At 37.9% G+C, this 20,590-nt stretch overlaps 1 protein-coding gene across 2 annotated transcripts in view; it reads left to right on the forward strand.

Moving 5' to 3' along the window:
* TTYH1 (tweety family member 1) overlaps positions 1-20,590 on the forward strand; it is a 278,708-nt gene that overhangs the window by 222,293 nt on the left and 35,825 nt on the right. Inside the window, exons 7-12 of one of the 2 annotated variants that reach the window (XM_053690745.1) lie at positions 4,082-4,157; positions 7,430-7,485; positions 8,615-8,707; positions 12,645-12,737; positions 14,845-14,987; positions 16,400-16,585. In XM_053690745.1, coding sequence (XP_053546720.1) covers positions 4,082-4,157; positions 7,430-7,485; positions 8,615-8,707; positions 12,645-12,737; positions 14,845-14,987; positions 16,400-16,585 — 647 coding nt within the window. The remainder of the gene's footprint in view (positions 1-4,081; positions 4,158-7,429; positions 7,486-8,614; positions 8,708-12,644; positions 12,738-14,844; positions 14,988-16,399; positions 16,586-20,590) is intronic. The other variant, XM_053690746.1, reaches the window with a different exon arrangement.

The following is a 20,590-nucleotide window of genomic DNA, read 5'->3' on the forward strand; positions in this document are numbered from 1 at the left end:
GCTCCATTCATAATCTGGCCCTAATTAGGAGAACTAATTTTTGTATCCATTAGGAGGCAGAAATATATGAGGTTAATGAGATCCCACCTCAAAAGTAGGCTACAGATTTGTAGTGAATAAAATGAAGTGAAAATAAAAATGAATTGGTAAATTGTTTCAAAATTTGTTGAAATACAATGTGACATAATAAATTTGTTGGATACTTTCAAAAAGTAGGTAACTTTGCCCTAGAAGACATTATCCACAAGCTAAAAATGGAAGTGGAATCCTTAGTCCATATGAATCAATTGTCAGCAACTCTGCTTTGTCTTTTATCCAGTAGCTGATGATAGATCGTCCCTCCTCCATCCCATTCTCATTTCTGACTGTCTATCAAGCTCAATGAAGCAAGATAATTTAATTGGTGTATTTTATGTGCTAGGTCAGTGGATTCCCCCCCTCCCCTCACCCTCTGTCTCATCTGTCAGTTTTAATTAACCTCCAAAACAAGGTATTAATGCAGTTCTGCTGAACCTGAGACAAGTACCCTATTCGCAGACACCTCCATCTCCCTGAGCCATGTTTAACGTTCAGTAAGCCTGAAGTTCAAGTACATTACTATAGCTTGAGCAGGAGTTTCAGAGTCAATGACTAAACTATGAATTCCTTAATCAGTTCTGAACATCTACCAAAGTATAGAGAAATTAAAATAGTACATTTAAGAATAAGATGCTGTGCGGTGTTTATACGTTGTGTATCTGGTCACCGTTATTAAAGGGACATGAAACACAATTTTTTTCTTTCGTGATTTAGAATAAACATGCCATTTTTAATAACTTACCAATTACTTCTAGTATCTAATTTGCTTCATTATCTTGATATCCTTTGTTGAAGCGCATATCTAAATAGGCTCAGTAGCTGCTGATTGGTGGCTGCATATAGAAGCCTTGTGTGATTGGCTCACTCATGTGCATTGCTATTTCTTCAACAAAGGATTTCTGAAGAACAAAACACATTAAATTTTAGAAGTAAATTAGAATGTTGTTTAAAATTGTATTCTCTATTTGAATCATGAAAGAAAAAAATTGGGTTTCATGTCCCTTTAAGGACCACACTTTTAAACATTTTTACTTTTGAAGGGTTATGTGGTGTTGTGCAGATACAAATAGATTTACGTTAATATTCTTTATCAATGATGAAATAGACACGTAAAAAATATAATTGTGACGTACAGCCATTGCGAGAATACATGATTTTTAAAGGAATATTAAACTAAAAACATGTTATCATACATATGAAAGCTTAAAGGTAAGGTAAAGTGAAGCACACTAGTTAACACTATCTTACAGACAATAAAAAATAAGCACAAGTTTCATTCATCGTTTTTATACTATTTGCCGTATTTATTTATATTAGTACCTTACAAGTACTTGCCGACACTGATCTTTCCTCCACCTGCCATGTTGGACTACTTGATTGACAGTCTACATCTATATTATCCACCAATTAGCTTTTTCCCCCAGGGGGGTCAGCCCATTCATTTCTACGTCACTATATTCCTGAGCGCATGCGTTATACTCGATTCAGCTTAGTTTCACCCCGTGCTCGTTCGTGAGACGCGCATGCTCTGTGCGACCTGTCTTACAATTCAGCTGATAACATCAGAATATACATTGCATCGATCGCGCTACAAGTGAGTGTGGAATCCTATATATTTTGTTCCATTGATAGAGTGTAAAGCAAATAATTTTGATTTCTGTCTTTAATTGTATCGTTGGAAAGTTGCGCATGCGCAGACGAACTTTAGTTTGTGAACGCGCTTTCAGCAGACGTAGAGAGCGGACCGCTCTCTGACATGAAACAGAGAAACACAGAAGTGGCATGGGGGAGGAGTCGGCAAGTAAACGGTACGAAAAATAAAGATTAGATTACATCCAAAGTATAGCATGAAAAGAAAAATAAACTTAGCAACTACGTTGTTATTGCATATAAGATTAATTAATTAATTAGTGGCTTTCAATACCGCTAAAGTTTACCTTTACTTTAATATATAAACATGGTATTTATTTAATAAAAAAGAGAATCTCACCAGCTGATAAGGCCAGAAAACATGGTTTTACAGCACAGGAACACCCATTGGAAATAAAGCAACATACTTTTTTTTTAATGCTCTGTTTTAGCTGCAAGAAACAAAAAATAAGTTTGGAGAGTTCCTCTTCAGATTTAAATGGAATTAGCCATCAAATCTACATGTGGATGCTTTCCTTAGTCAGTGAATCATAAATTCACACTATTTAATGGGACATTGTAATGTTAATTTGTTAGAGCATGTCATTATTTTACATTGCTAGCCCTAGATGACTGTGTGTGTAACTCCAGCACAATGGTTAAACACATAGGTAAAGTACCACCAGTGAGCTTCAAGCCTAGCAGATTCCTGGGCAAGACACAGCAAGTTAACAAATAAAGAGCAGCAGTTGTACACATTGCCAATCACTGAACGTATCTAATTCAGGATCTGCAAGGCGCTTTACCTATGTATTTAACATATGCAGGGGTTAAACATATCTACCTATGGTCAGTCTAACATATTTATCTAACATGTATTTATTATAAAGTGGTCAAACACATATTTATCTAGGGAATAGTAATATTAAATGCTGTGTTCTTGTAGAGCCTGTAAAAGTTCTCTGGTCTGGTGAGATTATCTAAGAAGTTTCATCAGAACTGTGAGGTCCCTCAAAGAATTTTAGAAAGGCAAATTTTATCTTCAGAACTGTTTATCTCAATATACAGGTTCTGGGTGTGAAGGAAAGACACAGACATTATGCTAAATAAACCAATGCTAATACTTGCACAGTTATTTCCCTTCCAACTAATAAAGCCAATACAGTTGTCCTGGCTATTGAGTATTAGGGGCATATGTATCAAGCTCCGTATGGAGCTTGATGCCCCGTGTTTCTGGCGAGCCTGCAGACTCGCCAGAAACAGCAGTTTTGAAGCAGCGGTCACAAAGACCGCTGCTCCATAACCTGTCTGCCTGCTCTGAGCAGGCAGACAGACATCGCCGGAAATCAACACGATCGAGTAAGATCGGGTTGATTGACACCCCCCTGCTGGCGGCCCATTGGCCGCGAGTCTGCAGGGGGCGGCGTTGCACCAGCAGCTCTTGTGAGCTGCTGGTGCAATGCTGAATACGGCGAGCGTATTGCTCGCCGTATTCAGCGAAGTCTGGCGGACCTGATCCGGGTCCGCCAGACTTGATAACTAGAGGCCTTAGTGTGAAGTACAAAATCAAATACTTCTATATTTGTTTCAATTTAAATTTGAACAGCTTTAGCTTATTAACATTTTTTCAGACAAACACATGTTTGACATTTGCAATCTGTTACTATGATGTCCCTTTTAGGGGTTGATTTATCAAAGGCTTTTGCCAGCCTTTGAGCCCCTACGGCTGGAGGTTCTCACACGAGAACCTGCATGCCGTATTTAACAAGCAGCAGTCATCAGACCGCTGCTTTGCTAACCTCTTCGCCACCTCTTGTTTGGTGAAATTCAATCTTCCCGGTCTTTCCCGACCAGGAAGATTGACAGCTCCTGCCCGCGTGTGATTGGCTGTGTGCTGGTAGGGGGCGGGATTGCACGCAAGCGCAAAATAGTGCTTATGTGCAATGCTGAATTCCTCCAGGAGAATTCAGACCGACAGAGGCGAGCTGCGGTGGACAGGGGCGCGTTTATGCGCCCCTGTCCACCTCAGCTTGATAAATCGCCCCCTTAGTGTTGTTTATGTGTTTAGACCTTTGTCTTGGTATCTAACTATCTTTTATTTGAGTAACACTGTTCATGGTGAGGTACTAGCACAATTTTAAATAGTCACAGTAATATTGCCAGCAAGTTCTTATTAATCTTATACCTTAAATTTGTAGACTATTAACAGAATCAAGTGCTCCACTGCATATATTTATTTATTTATTTATTTTTATGCAGCTCTTTTTTTGAAGTGCAGTTATTAGTTGTAAATATACATTATGCAAATCTACAATTATGTAAAAAAAAAGTATTGCAATGCCCCAATTTAATACAAGTTTTCCCTTTTGTGCAGGGATTGAGTGACTTTTGCTCTGATCCAAATGGATATGTCCAAAATCAGACCCAAATGATTACAAACATAAGTCCAGGTAAGGGTAGAGAAATTGCAACTGCTAAATACATTTTCATGTTTGCAACTGAGTTCTCTAGTTTAACAATTAAAGGGATATCAAACAGTATGGTATTGTAATATAAAATGTTAAATTATGTGTGGTTAAAAAGATGTGCAATATGCTTTCAATATTTATTTTGTCCCCCGTTCCGGTAATTTAAAGTGATGGTAAACAAAACAGTTTTTGAACCTGCTATATTAAAGTATATACCTCAGACATCCCAACTCTCCCTGAAGTTCAGGGAGTCTCCCTGATTGTAATAGCGGCTCCCTGATGCCAGCGAATGGAATGCAATCTCCCTGAAACTCCCTGAAACTTCAAGTACCATGATACAATGTGGCCCAAATCCGGAAAAGTGTTTCTTTAAAGAATGCCTTTAGTTGCTGGGACGTTATAGAACCCTCAAAGCATGCATCAGTAACCAAAAAGCCCCCACTGATTTTAATAAAATAAAACACAAATACTACCTTATTTACTGCACAAAATTAAACTTCGCATTCTAAAATATATAACAAGCGTACGATCACTGGAACATAGGTTTGTTGTATGTGGTTGTGCAATAAAGCTACTTTTTTAATGTGCCTTTAGTGAGAAGCTACTTTAATGATAAGGCCCCTATTTAACAAAGTCTGGCGGACCTGATCCGACAGTGCGGATCAGGTCCGCCAGACTTCACTGAATACAGAGAGCAATACGCTCTCTGTATTCAGCATTGGACCAGCAGGCTCGCCAGAAACACGGGGCATCAAGCTCCATTCGGGGCTTGATAGATAGGCCCCTAAGTCTCTATCTTATTTAGGGTTTCAAGGTGTCCAATATATAACTGGGAGGAGGGGTGGGGTGGCGGCGCAGTAGCGGATGAAGCCACCTCCCTGAAATTAGTTTTTGCAGGTTGGGATGTCTGACCTTTGCAACTAAAACTGCATTTTTTTGGTTTAAATGTACACTATATATAAACGTATTTCTATACATACTCTTCATCTGTTGATGCTCCGCCCCTTTCAATGTCTCCAGCTGCTCTGTTGAGATGTAAAGAGCAGTCCCACCCACTCTCTACGTACTTTAGTGCGCACTCCGGATGCCACAAGCCAGAGCTTATTTTTAAGAGAGTGTGATTCACCTTTGTAATATGCAATAAACAAACGTAAGTGAAGTGTAATAAAAACACTGTTCAATGTGAAATATAAGTTTTACATGTAAAACCTTTTTTGGTTCATGAACTGTGTAAATCAAGTGAAAAACTTCTAACACATAAAGTAATGGATTTTTTAAAAATATTTATATTCTTATGTTACTGAGACTATACATATTAATACAAATTACTTTTAAAAATATTCAATATTAAGATATTACATATTGCTTTAAAAAACAAAAAAAGACTAAATACATGATTCCTTTGATGAATAAGAGCCACTGCCTTCACCGGTAACTTGTAAATAGTGATTCTGAACTATTATTCAGAAGCACTGTTTACTGTTACGTAAGAGGGAATCCCCATTAAAGCTCAAATGTGTGTGTGTGAAACATGCACGAACAGAAAGAGTATAGACTCCTTATCCATTCACGGCACACCAAGTGCATGCGCAATAGAAGCTGGTCAGAAAAGGCAGGGCTTGATTCTTGCTGTGTGGCACAAACAATCATTGGATGATCAGTGAATACATCACCGTTTAAAAAAAAAACTATATTCACAGTGGGCTGGCAGTGGTGGGGGTGAGTATAATAAACTCCAGAAACTTTTTAACCGTTTCATGCTATTTTTTTTTTACATAAATTAAAGATACAGATATCCTTTTTTAACAATGAATTCATATTTACATTGTAGTGACACTTAGGTTACCATCACATTTATTCTAAAAACAGTTGTTTTTTTAAATTCCACTTAATTTCTATAAAGTAATGGGTGCCACCATGTTTAAACTTAAGTTTTCCTTTTTATCTCACTCTCCAGCTGAGAATAAATAGGGACAGATATAAAACAGACAATAAAAGAGACTGTTCGAATAAGGCTGTGTGAAACATATGAATATTTAACAGTGTTTCCACACAGCCTTGTTTGCACAAAATATATTTTATTTCCTAATTTTCAGCAGGAGACAGAGATAAATACAAAACTAGTTTAAATATGGCAGTGCCCACTACTTTATAGAAACTAGAGTACTTCATGCAAACAAAACCTTTATATTTATATCTTCAATTTTTAAACAACTAATAGATCTACATACTATTCTAAGGCAAATCTTTGCTTTGAATAAATCATTATGTCTAGCATGCATTTACTGTTTAATATCCCTTTAAAGGAAAAAACATTGCTATTATATCTATCTGTCTATCTAAATAGGAACTACATGGATATTCGTTTAGTTTTCACAAAACGAATATCCAAACAAATGCACCAACTAAATTTAAAGAAAACTAAGAAAGTCTAATGAAATTCATCAGTATTCATTTGTTTCCTTTAAATTACATTTAGGAGTTAAATACTTACCTCTAGGCTTAGCACGGTAGATCCCAGAGTCTTCATTAAAGGCGACAGTCCTTTAGTTCAGGCTCTCGGATCCTCCTCACTAAGCGTTCTATTACCGCGGCCTGGGGCTTTGTGCAGGTCGGGATTAGGGCAGCTCTCCAGTGCGCTAAAGGTAAATAAATATAAAGCTACAGGTAAACTTTTTCACCAGTAGCAAAGAAACATTAGTTTAACAAAAAACAATGTAAATGTTCCCTGAATATTCAGTATTTGTTTAATTTTAAACAAAATGAATACCGACTAGTGCAGCAGACGAATATTCCAAAAAACTAATTGCTTTGAATATTTGTCTGAAACAAGTTATTCGCTGTTGCACAAGTCTAATAATTTTTTTATTTTAGTTTAATAAATCATGTTCTTTTTTTTACTTTAATACAGTTTATGCTGTGTGTTTTACTTTTTGTGCACTTTGCTTTATTTCTTATACTGCAGTTTGTTTGTTTCTAAATAAATAAAATAAGTTGATTTTATTTTAAACAGGGAATACCCAGTGCACTGAATTAACTTGTTTGATTTTCTCTTTTTGTATGTTGTACATCTTTTTTAGAGGAAAGTGTGTTTGAGTGTCTGTAGCAGGTATGGGTGTACTCAGATTTATTTTGTGTGCTCTGCTTGTCAAACACAATAAAACACTATCATTTTATTTAAAAGGTATAAGGTTATAAAATAATAAAATAAACAGAATGGTAATTTGGCTGCTGTATATTTTATATTATTCCAGATATCTTACAATACTACATCTCATGTAACCATGATGTAGAAAATCCATTCCGACAGGTATGTTTTCTGATTTATTTTAAACATGTTATCTTAAAGGGACATGAAACCCCAAATTTTTCTTTCATGATTCAGATAGAGAATACAATTTTAAACAACTTTCCAATTTACTTCTATTATTTAATTTTCTTACTACTTTTGTTATCCATTGCTGAAAAGTTTATCTAGAAAACTCAGGAGCAGCAAAGAACCTAGGTTCTAGCTGCTGATTGGTGGTTGCATATATATATATATATACCGATTGTCATTAGCTCACCCATGTGTTCAGTTAGCAACCAGTAGTGAATTGCTGCTCATTCAACAAAGCATACCAAAAGAATGAGGACAGATTGATAATAGGAGTAAATTAGAAAGTTGCTAAAAATTGCATGTTTATCTGAATCATGAACAAAAAAAATTGGGTGTCATATCCCTTTAAGGAATATCAATATATTGCATGCTCTGCCTGACCATATAAGTTTAATTTTCACTTTACACTTTAAAGAGACATTAAACCTCTGGGCACAACAACAATCAAATGGTTACTACTCATGCTATTGTCTTTCTTCTGGTGCTCTCTTATTTAAAGGGTCCGTTTACTTGATTTTTTGATATTGTTTAAAAAGATAGAAAAAGCCTTTGCTACCCATTCCCCATCTTTGCATAAGCAACATTGTTATATTAATATACTTTATAACCTCTATGATTGTCTCTTGCTAAGCCCCTGCAAGCTGCCTCTTAGCTCAGTACTTTTGCTTTTTTAGCTTTTAACAACCTTGCACTACAGCCAGACAGTGCTAGTTCATGTGTGTCATATAGTTAACATTGTGCTCACTCCCGTGGAGAATGATAATGGGTTTATAAGAAGAGCCAGCACTAATTGGCTAAAATTCAAGATAGTAAACAGCTAAAAGAAAAAGGAAAAGAAAAATCTCAGCGGTAAGGGACACAGAGGTGAAAAGTATATTAATATAACAGTGTTGGTTATGCAAAACTGGGGAATGGATAATAAAGCGATTATCTAAATTATTTAGAACTCCCCTTACCTCAGCCTTAAACTTAAACATTTTATGTAGAATATACTAAATTCTTCCATATTTTCAGTCCTTTGGCATTTCATGAATTTATTTTATTCTACTTTTTCATTCAGAGGCTAACCATGTCTCAGAGGGCGCTGTCCAACATTCACTCTCAGCTCCATGGATTGGAATTAGAAGCTGTTCCACAATTTCCCTCAGCAGAGGTGAGGCTCTACATTAGAAATACTAAACAGAATATTGATTTCAATCTCTATATATATCTTACAAAGTAAGAGATTAACTTTTTTTCCTGATCTTTTAAATGGCAAACAAAGCCTACTAGCAAAGCCATGTTCAGAAGAGTTCAGAACAGCCATCTGATAGTATCTAGCAGGAGCTATAACACAACCACAAAAACAAAAGTTATACTTCATTCCAGTTACAGAATGAGGGGCTGAGTTTATATAGTAAATTATTACAAGGAGTCCTCTTACTCTAATCAAAGTAAAAAGTAATGTTAAAGGGACATGTTAGTGCAATAATAAAATGGTGTAATTAGTTAAAGCATGTTTTTATTGCAGATATGCCTCTAGGTAATACAATATTTAACCCCTACAAAGGGACATTAAACCCACACTTTTTCTTTCATGACTCAGATAGGGAATACAATTTTAAACAACATTCCAATTTACTTCTATTATCTAATTTGCTTCATTGTTTAAATATCCTTTGTTGAAGAAATAGCAATGCACATGGGTAAACCAATCACACGAGGCATCTATTTGCAGCCACCAATCAGCAGCTACTGAGCCTATCTAGATAAGCTTTTCAGCAAAGGATATCAAGATAATGAAGCAAAATAGATAATAGAAGTAAATTAGAAAGTTGTTTTAATTTGCATGCTCTATCTAAATCATGAAAGCAAAATGTGGGTTTCATGTCCCTTTAAGTACATGGTTAAAGTCCAGCTCAGCAGGCACCATGCATTTGCGCTTCTGAGCAGGATACAGTTGTTGAGCCAATTATAAGCAGCATATACATGTAGCTTTTAGTTACTGGCTGTGACCTCACAACTGGATTGGCAGCGCTCCTGCTGCATGGAACCATGGTCCTTATAATGTAAAGCTCTAGGTCTGGTGAGATTATTTAACAAGTCTCATCATTACTCTCGTCAGTACTGAGGTCCCTTGTCGAACTTTAGAACAGCAGAATTTAGATTGAGAGCTGTTTATTTCGCGATGCAGGTTCTGGATGTTAAAGTGAGACACATTACATTATCTAATGCTAAAAAAAAGGCCACACGGATTTTGAGAGATTTTACCAGTGGCGTCACTAGGGGGGGGGGCGGGGGGGGGGCGGGCCGCACCCGGGTGACACCCTCCAGGGGGTGACACCAAAAAAAAAAAAACTTTTTTTTTTTTTTTTTTTTAATTTTATTGAAATTCAAAGAAATACAATGTTGAGATACATAGATTATTTTATTAGCGGCTGGCATTTGTGAACATTAGTGGGACTGGGGAAGTTGTAGACACACAATTTTTTTGCCCCTTGAGCCAGTGCTGCAATTTCAACAAATAGTTTTCCCGGCTGCTTTTGCTTGTTTGTACTTTGCTCCTCCCCTGCCCAATTTCACTATGAATGTTGTGGGTGTGCCGTGGGGCTTGCAAAGTTGTGCTGCTAGCCTAAACCTGCCTGCCTATCTGTGCTCACTGCTCAGTGACATGCGGCCCAGGGCTGTGCACTGACAGACTTGGAACAGAGTCAGAGAGCAGAATTTTCATAGTTTGCGCGCCTAAACCTTTTCTTCAGTGATTTATTTTAGAGTGCTCTGTTTATCTTTCATTTGATGTTCTGCTGAGCCAGGGAGCAGCTCTAGGCATGAGCTTCCTAATTAATGCAGTGCAGTTTACATATTTTGTATGTGTGTGTCTGGGTTTTTGTGTGTCTCAGTGTTTTTGTGTGTGTGTTTTTGTGTTTGTGTCTGAGTGTGTTTGTGTGTGCATCTGAGTGTTTTTAAGTGTGTCTGAGTGTTTGTATGTGTGTTTGCCTGTGTTTTTGTGTGTGTCTGCTTTCGGGGGGGGGGGGTGACACCATGACTTACCGCACCGGGTGACACCAACCCTAGTGACGCCACTGGATTTTACCGCTGTGCTTGTCGGGTTTACCGCTGGTATTACGAGCTGAAAGTAAACATGATCGTTTGAGCACAATCGTGATTTATGTTAGAATGATTACTGCATCCTCAGAGCTCTGGTAAACTGTTTTGTGAAACAAAAAAGTTGCACAAAACACATAAAAAATACATTACAAGGAACAGTTACACCCAAAAAAACACAATCTAATAAAAATGATTAAAATAAAATATTGCACACGAAAGTTATAAAGGCTCAAAGATATGAGATCTCAGATGTTAGAAAAATAAGGCAGGCAAAGGGCTTTTACATTGAGATACATGCATATACATCTCTAAAGATGTATATGTATGTTTGTTTTTATATATATATATATATATATATATATATATATATGTCTATATATGTGCACATATGTATTTATATGTAGTTGTGTATATATGTATTTATAGACATATATACACATAAATACATATGTACACATATACAGACATATATAGAAGTGCATTGGAGCCATTTGCAGTTAAGTAGATGAAAACATGTAAAACCATATTTATGCAATATTAATATTTAATAAAGTGATATACTGTGTATTTACTGTAAATATTTCACATTCCTATGTTCTGCACATAGGGGAATATGTTCTTTGTATTTATAAACAGATACCTATATATAATCATGTATATATAGATATATATTGTACCAACATGCCATCAGATATATGTAGAAATATGTATTTATGAATAAACAGAACACATTGTTCTATGTGAAGAGCATTGGAATGTGAAATATAATATCTTCGGGTCAAGTTAGCGTACATGAGAATATGCGATCGTGTTTGCGCGCGAGTAGGGTGTCTTTCCCCCCCCACTTTTTCTGTTCCACTGACTCCTATAGCTAGGGGAATACGTGAACGTACACGTGATTTTCTAACTTTGACTATTTGCGCTCGTCGTGTTAGCACGCAAGCAAAAACAGTTTACTTTCAACTCATAATACAAGAGCAACCCAACGAGCGCAAAAGGCCGAACGTATAATGCAGTTAATACTCGAGCGGGAGCCTTAATTATCGCTCCACTCGTAATTTGACCCTATGTGTTTAATTCCTTTGTGAGAGAAGGGGGTTAAAATGCATTGTTACCAAGGAACATTTGTAAAATAATACAAACTTTGTCTAACAAGCCAGACAGATCATTACTCTAATGTGCTCCTTAAACATCAGAGAGAACTGCTCTTGCTCTTAGCAAAGTAAGGATACACAAGAACACTTGTAAAATCAGTTAATTAGCTTAACATAAGCTCAGATTTTATCATAGTTACAAATATACTCTTTGTCTTGTTTTACTCTTTAAGCTAAGAATAAAAATACCTGCAACATACAAGTATAAATCCTATCACTAATGTAGTGTAATGTAATGTAGTGTGTTAATTGCCTTAAGCTTCACTAGTCAGTGAAGTAGGACATCAAGATGAATTCATCTGGAGGGTTTTGGCAAACCAGTGTAATTGTCTCACATGACAGCTGTTATGAGAAACCTAAATATTTCATATCTCTAAGATAAGTTGATATAGTAAAATATGTGTTATATGACAGTAGGGTAATATTAAGTTTTTAGTTTTAAACACTGCTGAAATCATTATGCTATTCAATGTCTATCAGGTCTGCAAAACTGTCCAAATACTTATCCTAGATATAATCTATGCATCACATATAAAACGATCAAAACTACTACCATAGCTTTTATACTATAATCTGCTGTATGACTATCATGAAGACTTTGTTTATGAGTAGCTGTCTAAGCACACAAACCCATCTGCCTTGCACACTGGTAACTCATGGGCAGAACCGAAAGTCCCTAATGGTCTTTAGATGTATTATGCAATTGTATCTGCAGAATATTTTAATGCTTTATAATTACATGATAATTATAATTAAACACTGATATCTTGTTTCAAAAAAGAGTAGTCATTGATGAGATTCAGCCGTTTTAACACTTTATATTAACCCATTTCTTACAATATCAAACAGAAAAACCTCCTGGTTGTACAAGGAATGTTAAATACAACAGAAGGAAATTTTCATCACCTTGTGGCTCTGTTAAACTGTCGGGGACTCCATAAGGTGAGACTTCATGCAAATAGCTTTGTGTTTCCTGTGTTTGTTAATGGCCTACATCAGGGGTTAGCAACCTATGGCATGGCTGCCACATGTGACACACTTTTTAAACAGTCAAGGGTGCTCCACCTAGGAGTGTCATAGCTTTTAGTGGTGCACTTGCTACATTTCTAACTTGTGGATAAGCTGTGGGGCAGCCAGACCCAGAATGATCCTCCTTTTCACTACAGGGTCATGATGTGAGTATGGAAATTGCAAAGGGACTGCAAAGCCAGGAATTTTATCTGTAGGGAATACAGGGACAAAAGTCATATCTGATATGGATGTGTGGATGACAAAGGGAATGAAGGGCCTAAAGTGACATCTGAAGTAGATGTGTGGATGACGAAGGGGCTGCATGGCCAGGACTCTAATCTGATGTGTGTTTGTGGGTAACTAAGGGAATGTGTGGCCTGTAGTCTCATCTGATGTGGGTAACTAAGGGAATGCCTGGCCAAGAGTTTCATCTGATTTGGGTGTGTGGGTGAAAAAGGGGATGCAGAGCCAGAAATCTTATCTAATGTGGGCTTGCAGAATATAGAGGGCTTGCAAGGCCAGGAGGCTTTATCTGATATGGTAGGGGGGATGACAAAGGGGATGCAGGACCAGATGTCATGTCTAAAGTGGGCATGTGAATGAAAGAGGGTTTGCAGGCCCAGGAGTTTTATCTGATGTGGGTGTGTGGATGATAGAGGGTTTGTAGGGCCAGGTTTCTTATCTGATGTAGGCGTGTGGATGATAGAGGGGTTGTAGGGCCAGGAGTCTTATCTTATGTGGGCTTGTGGATGATAGAGGGGTTGTAGGGGCAGGTGTCTTATCTGATGTGGGCTTGTGAATGATAGAGGGGTTGTAGAGGCAGGAGTCTTATCTGATGTGAGCTTGTGGATGATAGAGAGGTTGTAGGGGCAGGAGTCTTATCTGATGTGGGTAACTAAGGGAATGCTTGGCCAAGAGTCTCATCTGATTTGGGTGTGTGGATGAAAAAGGGGACGCAGGACCAGATGTCATGTCTAAAGTGGGCATGTGAATGAAAGAAGGTTTGCAGGCCCAGGAGTTTTATCTGATGTGGATGATAGAGGGGTTGTAGGGCCAGGAGTCTTATCTTATGTGGGCTTGTGGATGATAGAGGGGTTGTAGGGGCAGGTGTCTTAACTGATGTAGGCGTGTGGATGATAGGGGGGTTGTAGAGCCAGGTGTCTTAACTGATGAGGGCTTGTGGAAGATAGAGAGATTGTAGGGGCAGGAGTCTTATCTGATGTGTGCTTGTGAATGATAGAGAGGTTGTAGGGCCAAGTGTCTTATCTGATGTAGGCGTGTGGATCATAGGGGGTTGTAGGGCCAGGAGTCTTATCTTATGTGGGCTTGTGGATGATAGAGGGATTGTAGGGCCAGGAGTCTTATCTGATGTGGGCTTGTGGATGATAGAGAGGTTGTAGGGGCAGGTGTCTTATCTGATGTAGGCGTGTGGATGATAGGGGGTTTGTAGGGCCAGTAGTCTTATCTGCTGTAGGGATGTGGATGATAGAGGAAGTGTATCGCCAGGAGTCTTATCTGATGTGGGCTTGTAGATGATAGAGAGGTTGTAGGGCCAGTAGCCTTATCTGATGTAGACGTGTGGATAATAAAAGGGTTGTAGGGCCAGGAGTCATATCTGATGTAGGCATGTGAATGATAGAGGGGTTGCAGGGCCAGGAGTATTATCTGATGCAGGTGTGTAGATGATAGAGGGGTTCTAGGGCCAGGAGTCTTATCATATATAGACGTGTGGATGATAAAGGGGTAGTAGAGCCAAAAGTATTATCTGATGTAGGCGTGTGGATGATATAGGGGTTGTAGTGCCAATATTATCTGATGTGGGTATGGGGATGGCAGAGAGGCTGCAGGGCCAGGAGTGTGTTCTGATGTTTGGTTATTCTTGCTGTTAGCTATTTGTTCCTTATTAAATATACAGTACAAATACAGTTGGTAAAAGTAAGAACTTAGAATAATAGGGGGCTGACAGTGTCATCATTCTTAACTGGAAACATAAACAGCACAAGCATCTGAGCATGTTTTTCTTTTTGTTTCTTTGTAGGACTATGTGGATGCTCTGAAAGGACTCTGTTATGATGGCATGGAAGGAATTCTCTTCCTTTTGCTGTTTTCTTTCCTTTCGGCCCTTTCCTTCACTGCTGCAGTCTGCAGCCTGCCTCGGACATGGAAACGGTTTAATAGCAGGTGACCATTGTGTGTTTTTAGCAATTATTTTGAATTTTATTTTGAAGTACACTCTGACAGTAAACAAATGCACAAGTTGCATCCACTCCATGAGTCTAGATGTAATCCATATTAGGATTGTCATTCTGTATTATGTGAAAAATATCCCATTTAATTATTTAAAGTGGATACTACAAGGCCATCTTCTGGATTGCTTTCATAATGCAACTATTAGATGAAAGGTTAATGAAATGTGTACGGTATTGAAAATCCATGCTGGTCAAATGGGATTAACTATAATCACATATAGAATTAGTATCAGGTATTTGTAGAATAAGTTGTACAATAACTCCTAAAAGCACACCATGAGTTACAGGATTCAGTGTGGATTTCCAAACAGTTTATATAGACCTGATACTTTAAAAAAAAAAAAAATTGTAATGATAAATAAATAGAAGTAAATCTTTCTCTATGTATACTCTGTGTACACTCCTTTAAAATGTGTCCCTTTAACATGAGAGAATACTGATGTAGGCTCAGGAGCATGCACATGTCCTGAGAACAATATGGCAGAAATTTTTGCAACTATGATTGTTACAATGTTATACATATAGGCCTAGATTACAAGTGGAGCACACAAATAGTAGCTCTAACACCTCAGAAGTTAAATCAATAGCGCTCCTATTCTTGTGGTCATATTACAAGTTAAAGTAATAACTTTGTGTTTGAGCAAAAGACTCAGAAAAGCTAAGATCTGGAGGTAGGATCTCATAGGCACACTAACTGCCTTTCTTCATAGACTTATATGGGGCACTATCAACAGCACTTCACTTGTAATGTAGTCCCATAGTGGCCAATCTATCAAGCTCCGAAAGGAGCTTGACGGCCCGTGTTTCTGGCGAGTCTTCAGACTCGCCAGAAACGGCAGTTATTAAGCAGCGGTCACAAAGACCACTGCTCCATAACCCTGTCCGCCTGCTCTGAGCATTTTCCTGATCAACAAGGGACACCAAGAGAAATGGGTCATTTTTTCATCATGTATTAAATGTAGATGCTGTGGGGCTTATCTATCAAGCTATGTTAAATGCGAAGAGCGTATTGCTCTCCGCATTCAGCGATGTCTGGCGGACCTGATCCGCACTGTCGGATCAGGTCTGCAAGACATTTCTTAAATAGGCCTCAATGTGTCATTCTGCCTCATATTTAATGATAGTCATCATATTTAGTGTAGTGAAAACTTGTTACAACTTCAGTTCTGCCCATAATGCATATCAAAAGTGCAGGTTCTTAACATATGTTTTTGTTGTATGCAAAATGATGAATCAGAATCAAAACTGTTTTCTAGCATAAGAAGGTTGGGCTTGTACTATAAATTCCTTTTTTTCTGATAATGACGTAGTATATGACCCAATGCTATCTTCACTCTGTTGCAGGGACCTGGACTATGACGACATGGATGAAGATGACCCTTTTAACCCTCAGGCACGTAGAGAGATGCTCCGCTCGGCAGGCAGGCCACATCTGCCCAGTTTCTATAGTTACAGCAGTAGCTGCGGCAGCCACAACAGCCTGCGGGTCTTGGCCCCGCCTATTTCCAACGCCCCTGTCTCACAGTACATGTGAGTAGCTGCACATGTAGGCTAGCAGCCACATGGGGCTTCTAAGGAAATTGTTCTTTCTATTTTGTGATTTAAAACAATTTTTACTACTTGAGAGACCCGCAGGAGATTGCTGTGCTGTGTATGTTAAGCAATCAGATGCAAAATTAAAAACACCTGTTCAAGAATATATTGAATTTTCTATAATAATGGATGCAAAGCAATATACTGAGCATGCATTTTTCATGGTGTTTTTCAAAATAAATTTATTTAAGAGGGAAATGAACTACCCAGCGCTACGGAATTTGGCGGCGCTATACAAATAAATGATAATAATAACTACATATATTTTCACAAGTCGAAAACCAGAGAAATGCAAAATTAACATTGTTTTATTACAGCTAAATCACTTATATTTTGTCTGGCTAGGCATTGTCTGTTTTGTATGCATGCTCTTTCAATTGAGCACCTAGAGGAGTAGGACATTTGTAATCATGTTTTAAATTCTTGATTCAAAATGTGTTGTGGTTTAGCCTTCCTTAAAGGGACACTAAACCCAATTTTTTTTCTTTCATGGTTCAGATAGAGCATGTAATTTTAAGCAGCTTTCTAATTTACTCCTATTATCAATTTTTCTTCATTCTCTTGCTATCTTTATTTAAAAAGCAGGAATGTAAAGCTTAGTGTAACGGGAAGGGAAACTTTACCAAAGCAGGAATGGAACCCAGAGGCAGAGAACAATAAATAGACAAGTCCAAGACGTTACAACAGGCAAGGATTGAAGCAGAGATCGAAGTCAGGAGAATCCAAAGTCAGGGCAGGCAGCAAAGATGCAACGTCAAAAATAAGCCAAAGGTCAAAAGCCAGGGAAATCCAGAATACAAGGTAGGGAAACAGGATAATTGCTTAGTCTCTGTGAATCAGCCAGCAGAATAACTCAGCAATGAGTCAGAGGGCTGTCCAGGCTTTAAACCCTGCAAGGGCCAGGAACGCCCCCATTGCTCAGGTAATGCAGGTGCAGCAGTCACCTGAGCACCTATGGGAGACAAGGGTGTAGCCACAGAACACTCCCCCTGTCTGTCAGGAGCCGGGAATGTGTTGTGCATGTCAGCCACGGGCATCCGCAAATTCGCACTTGAGCACCTGCGCAGACACCCGCGAATTTGCGCGTGCGTGCACCCTGCAGACAAACGAGCATTTGTGTGTGTGCACTCGCGCAGACACCTGCAAATTTGTGTACAGCCGCGCAAACACCCGCAAACGCACGTGCCGTGACCGCACACGCTGAGCCCCCCACCGGTGTCCAGGTATAAGGGTACCCCTGGTACCACAACACTTAGGAGCTGGCCCATTTTAGCGCTATCCAGCGCCATCCAGAACCCTGGATAGTGCTTGCTTATTGGTGGCTACATTTAGCCACCAATAAGCAAGTGTAACCCAGGTCTGAACCAAAAATGGGCTGGCTCCTAAGCTTTACATTCCTACTTTTTAAATAAAGATAGCAAGAGAACGAAGAATAATTGATAATAGGAGTAAACTAGAAAGTTGCTTAAAATTGCATGCTCTACTCTACCTGAATCATTAAAGAAAAAAATGGGTTTAGCATCCCTTTAAGGAAGGCTTAAAAATGATGCTAATGTTATGTAGGAAGTTACCTTAAAGGGACATAATACTCATATGCTAAATCACTTGAAACTGATGCAGTATAACTGTAAAAAGCTGACAGGAAAATATCACCTGAGCATCTCTATGTAAAAAAGGAAGATATGTTACCTAACAATTTCCTCAGCTCAGCAGAGTAAGTTCTGTGTAAAAAGTTATACTTCAGCTGCTGTCCAGCTGCAGGTAAAAAAAGAAAAAAAAAAATAAGAAATGAACAGCAGCCAATCAGCAATCAGCATCAGCAGTGCTGAGGTCATGAACTCTTTTACTGTGATCTCATGAAATTTGACGTAACTCTCATGAGATTTCATTGTAAACTTCCCTAAACTGAATAAGGAAATAACATGAGAGTGCACGAGGCTCATCCTTTCAGCTGTCCCAGGACAGACATACTAATATGCTGCTTAGAAATCCTTTACAATGGGATGTGGCTACTGAGGAACTTTAGAGGTAAAATATCTTTCTTTTTTACATAGAGATGTTCAGGTGATATTTTATAGTCAGCTTTTTATAGCTATGCTGCATCACTTTCAAGTGTTTCAACATTTGGGTATTATGGCCCTTTAATGGGTATAATGCATTTATATTACTGAGAATCAGTTTAATGAAATTCTCTTCTGTGTTTCTACTTTAAAAGCGCCAAAGGCACCATTTCCTTCAGAGTTTAACTGCACTCCAGTCCCACACTCCTATGCATTAATCCTGTGTTGGTTCTGGATTGACCGTAGGGATACTCACAACTAGTTAAAAACCAATATGTCAGAAACACACAAAAACATGCTAATGGCAGCACCATAAAAGAGAAGTGCATAAAATGTATGTATTGTCTAGTGTCCCTTTAACATGTTTTAAATGACTTGTCATACAAGTTGCAGAGTATTCAATGTATGGAAAAAAATATTGTTTAGGTTTATTTTTGCATTTAAAATAACTGTTTTTGGTTATTAAAATTTCAAGCCATTAGTTTCTTTTCCCCACTGCCATTGTTAAAGAAAAAAATACAACTTGAAACAACTGGTCCAAATTCAAAAGGTTATTATTGTACAATCAAGCAGGGTTACAACAGTGACAGCATGTCATCACTATACAGTAACACGAGCTGGCGTACAAAATCAGATAAGAACAGTGTCTCTTTTAAAGCCTTAATTGTCCCATGTGCTGTGCTTTGAGCCAATCCAGAATCTTCACACTTAGGAAACTTGTGGTCTTTTTATCTCGTCCATACAGACTTGGGTGGTTTTTACTTAGCTAGAAGTTTATATTTTTTTTTTATTTTTTATTTTTTTAAGTTTTCAAAGCTTTATTGAAAGAAATTACGTAATACAATACATAAACAGTATATGCTGAGGTGAAAACAATAAAGGACAATTACATCAACAACTAAAGATTTAAAAGTCAAGCAAGTCCAGCAAGAACAGAAACCACCTAAAACATACATATATCAAAATAATCAACAGTGGTGGTGAGAGGACCCAATATAAGGGGCTAGGAGACATGTCACAGAGAAGGGACATAACGTCCCCAAATACACTTGAAGTAAAGAGAATTAATGGGAGGAGAAAATAAGGTGGGAAAGAAGACGAGAGAAGATAGGGGAAAAAAAGGGGGGGGGAGAGGTAGTATTCAGTCAGGAAGCGGATGGGTAGAGTTTTTTTTTAAAATATTTTATTATATTAATATATATGAGACATATTACATATGACAAGCAAGATTCTGTGCAACAGAAAAAAATAACAGAAAAAAGGAACAAGCTAAAAAATTAGCATATACACCAAATATATGACCTTCTCTTATATTCTAATTGAGCAGAGAAAGGAAGAGAGAGAGAAAACAAACTAATATCTTCCCGGGCACACACACACGCAAACAACAAAGAGAGAAAGAAAAAAAAAAAAGGGGGAGGTCCTCCTCTAGCTCCCCCCCATCCCCCCCCCCGTCTCGACCGATCAATAAACCTAGTTTAACTTGATGTTTATAATTTGTTCTATGTAATATATGAAATCAATGCCCTGAGAGCAAACAAAGAGCTTCCAGATGTTACAGAACTTTTCCCCTGAAGTCCCTCCTATTTTAAGATCGTAGGCTGCTTTAATTACTGCATCTGATAGTAGTTTCCTTATTTCCGCTATAGAAGGAACTTTATCTATGATCCAGTATCTGAAAATGAGTGTTCTGATAGTTGTTAATGCCACCACTAGGAAATTAATGTCTCTGTCCCATGAGTGATGAGATCTAAAGAAAAAGATAGATTCCTTTGTTAAGTAAATTTTCCTTTTAAGTATAGTAGAGAAAAAATATTCCAGTTTCTTCCAAAACTGGTTTAGTTTTGGGCAATCCCATATCAAGTGAATTAAATCTGGATCG

This window comes from Bombina bombina, chromosome 8 (genome assembly GCF_027579735.1).
Source record: "Bombina bombina isolate aBomBom1 chromosome 8, aBomBom1.pri, whole genome shotgun sequence".
NCBI lineage: Eukaryota > Metazoa > Chordata > Amphibia > Anura > Bombinatoridae > Bombina > Bombina bombina.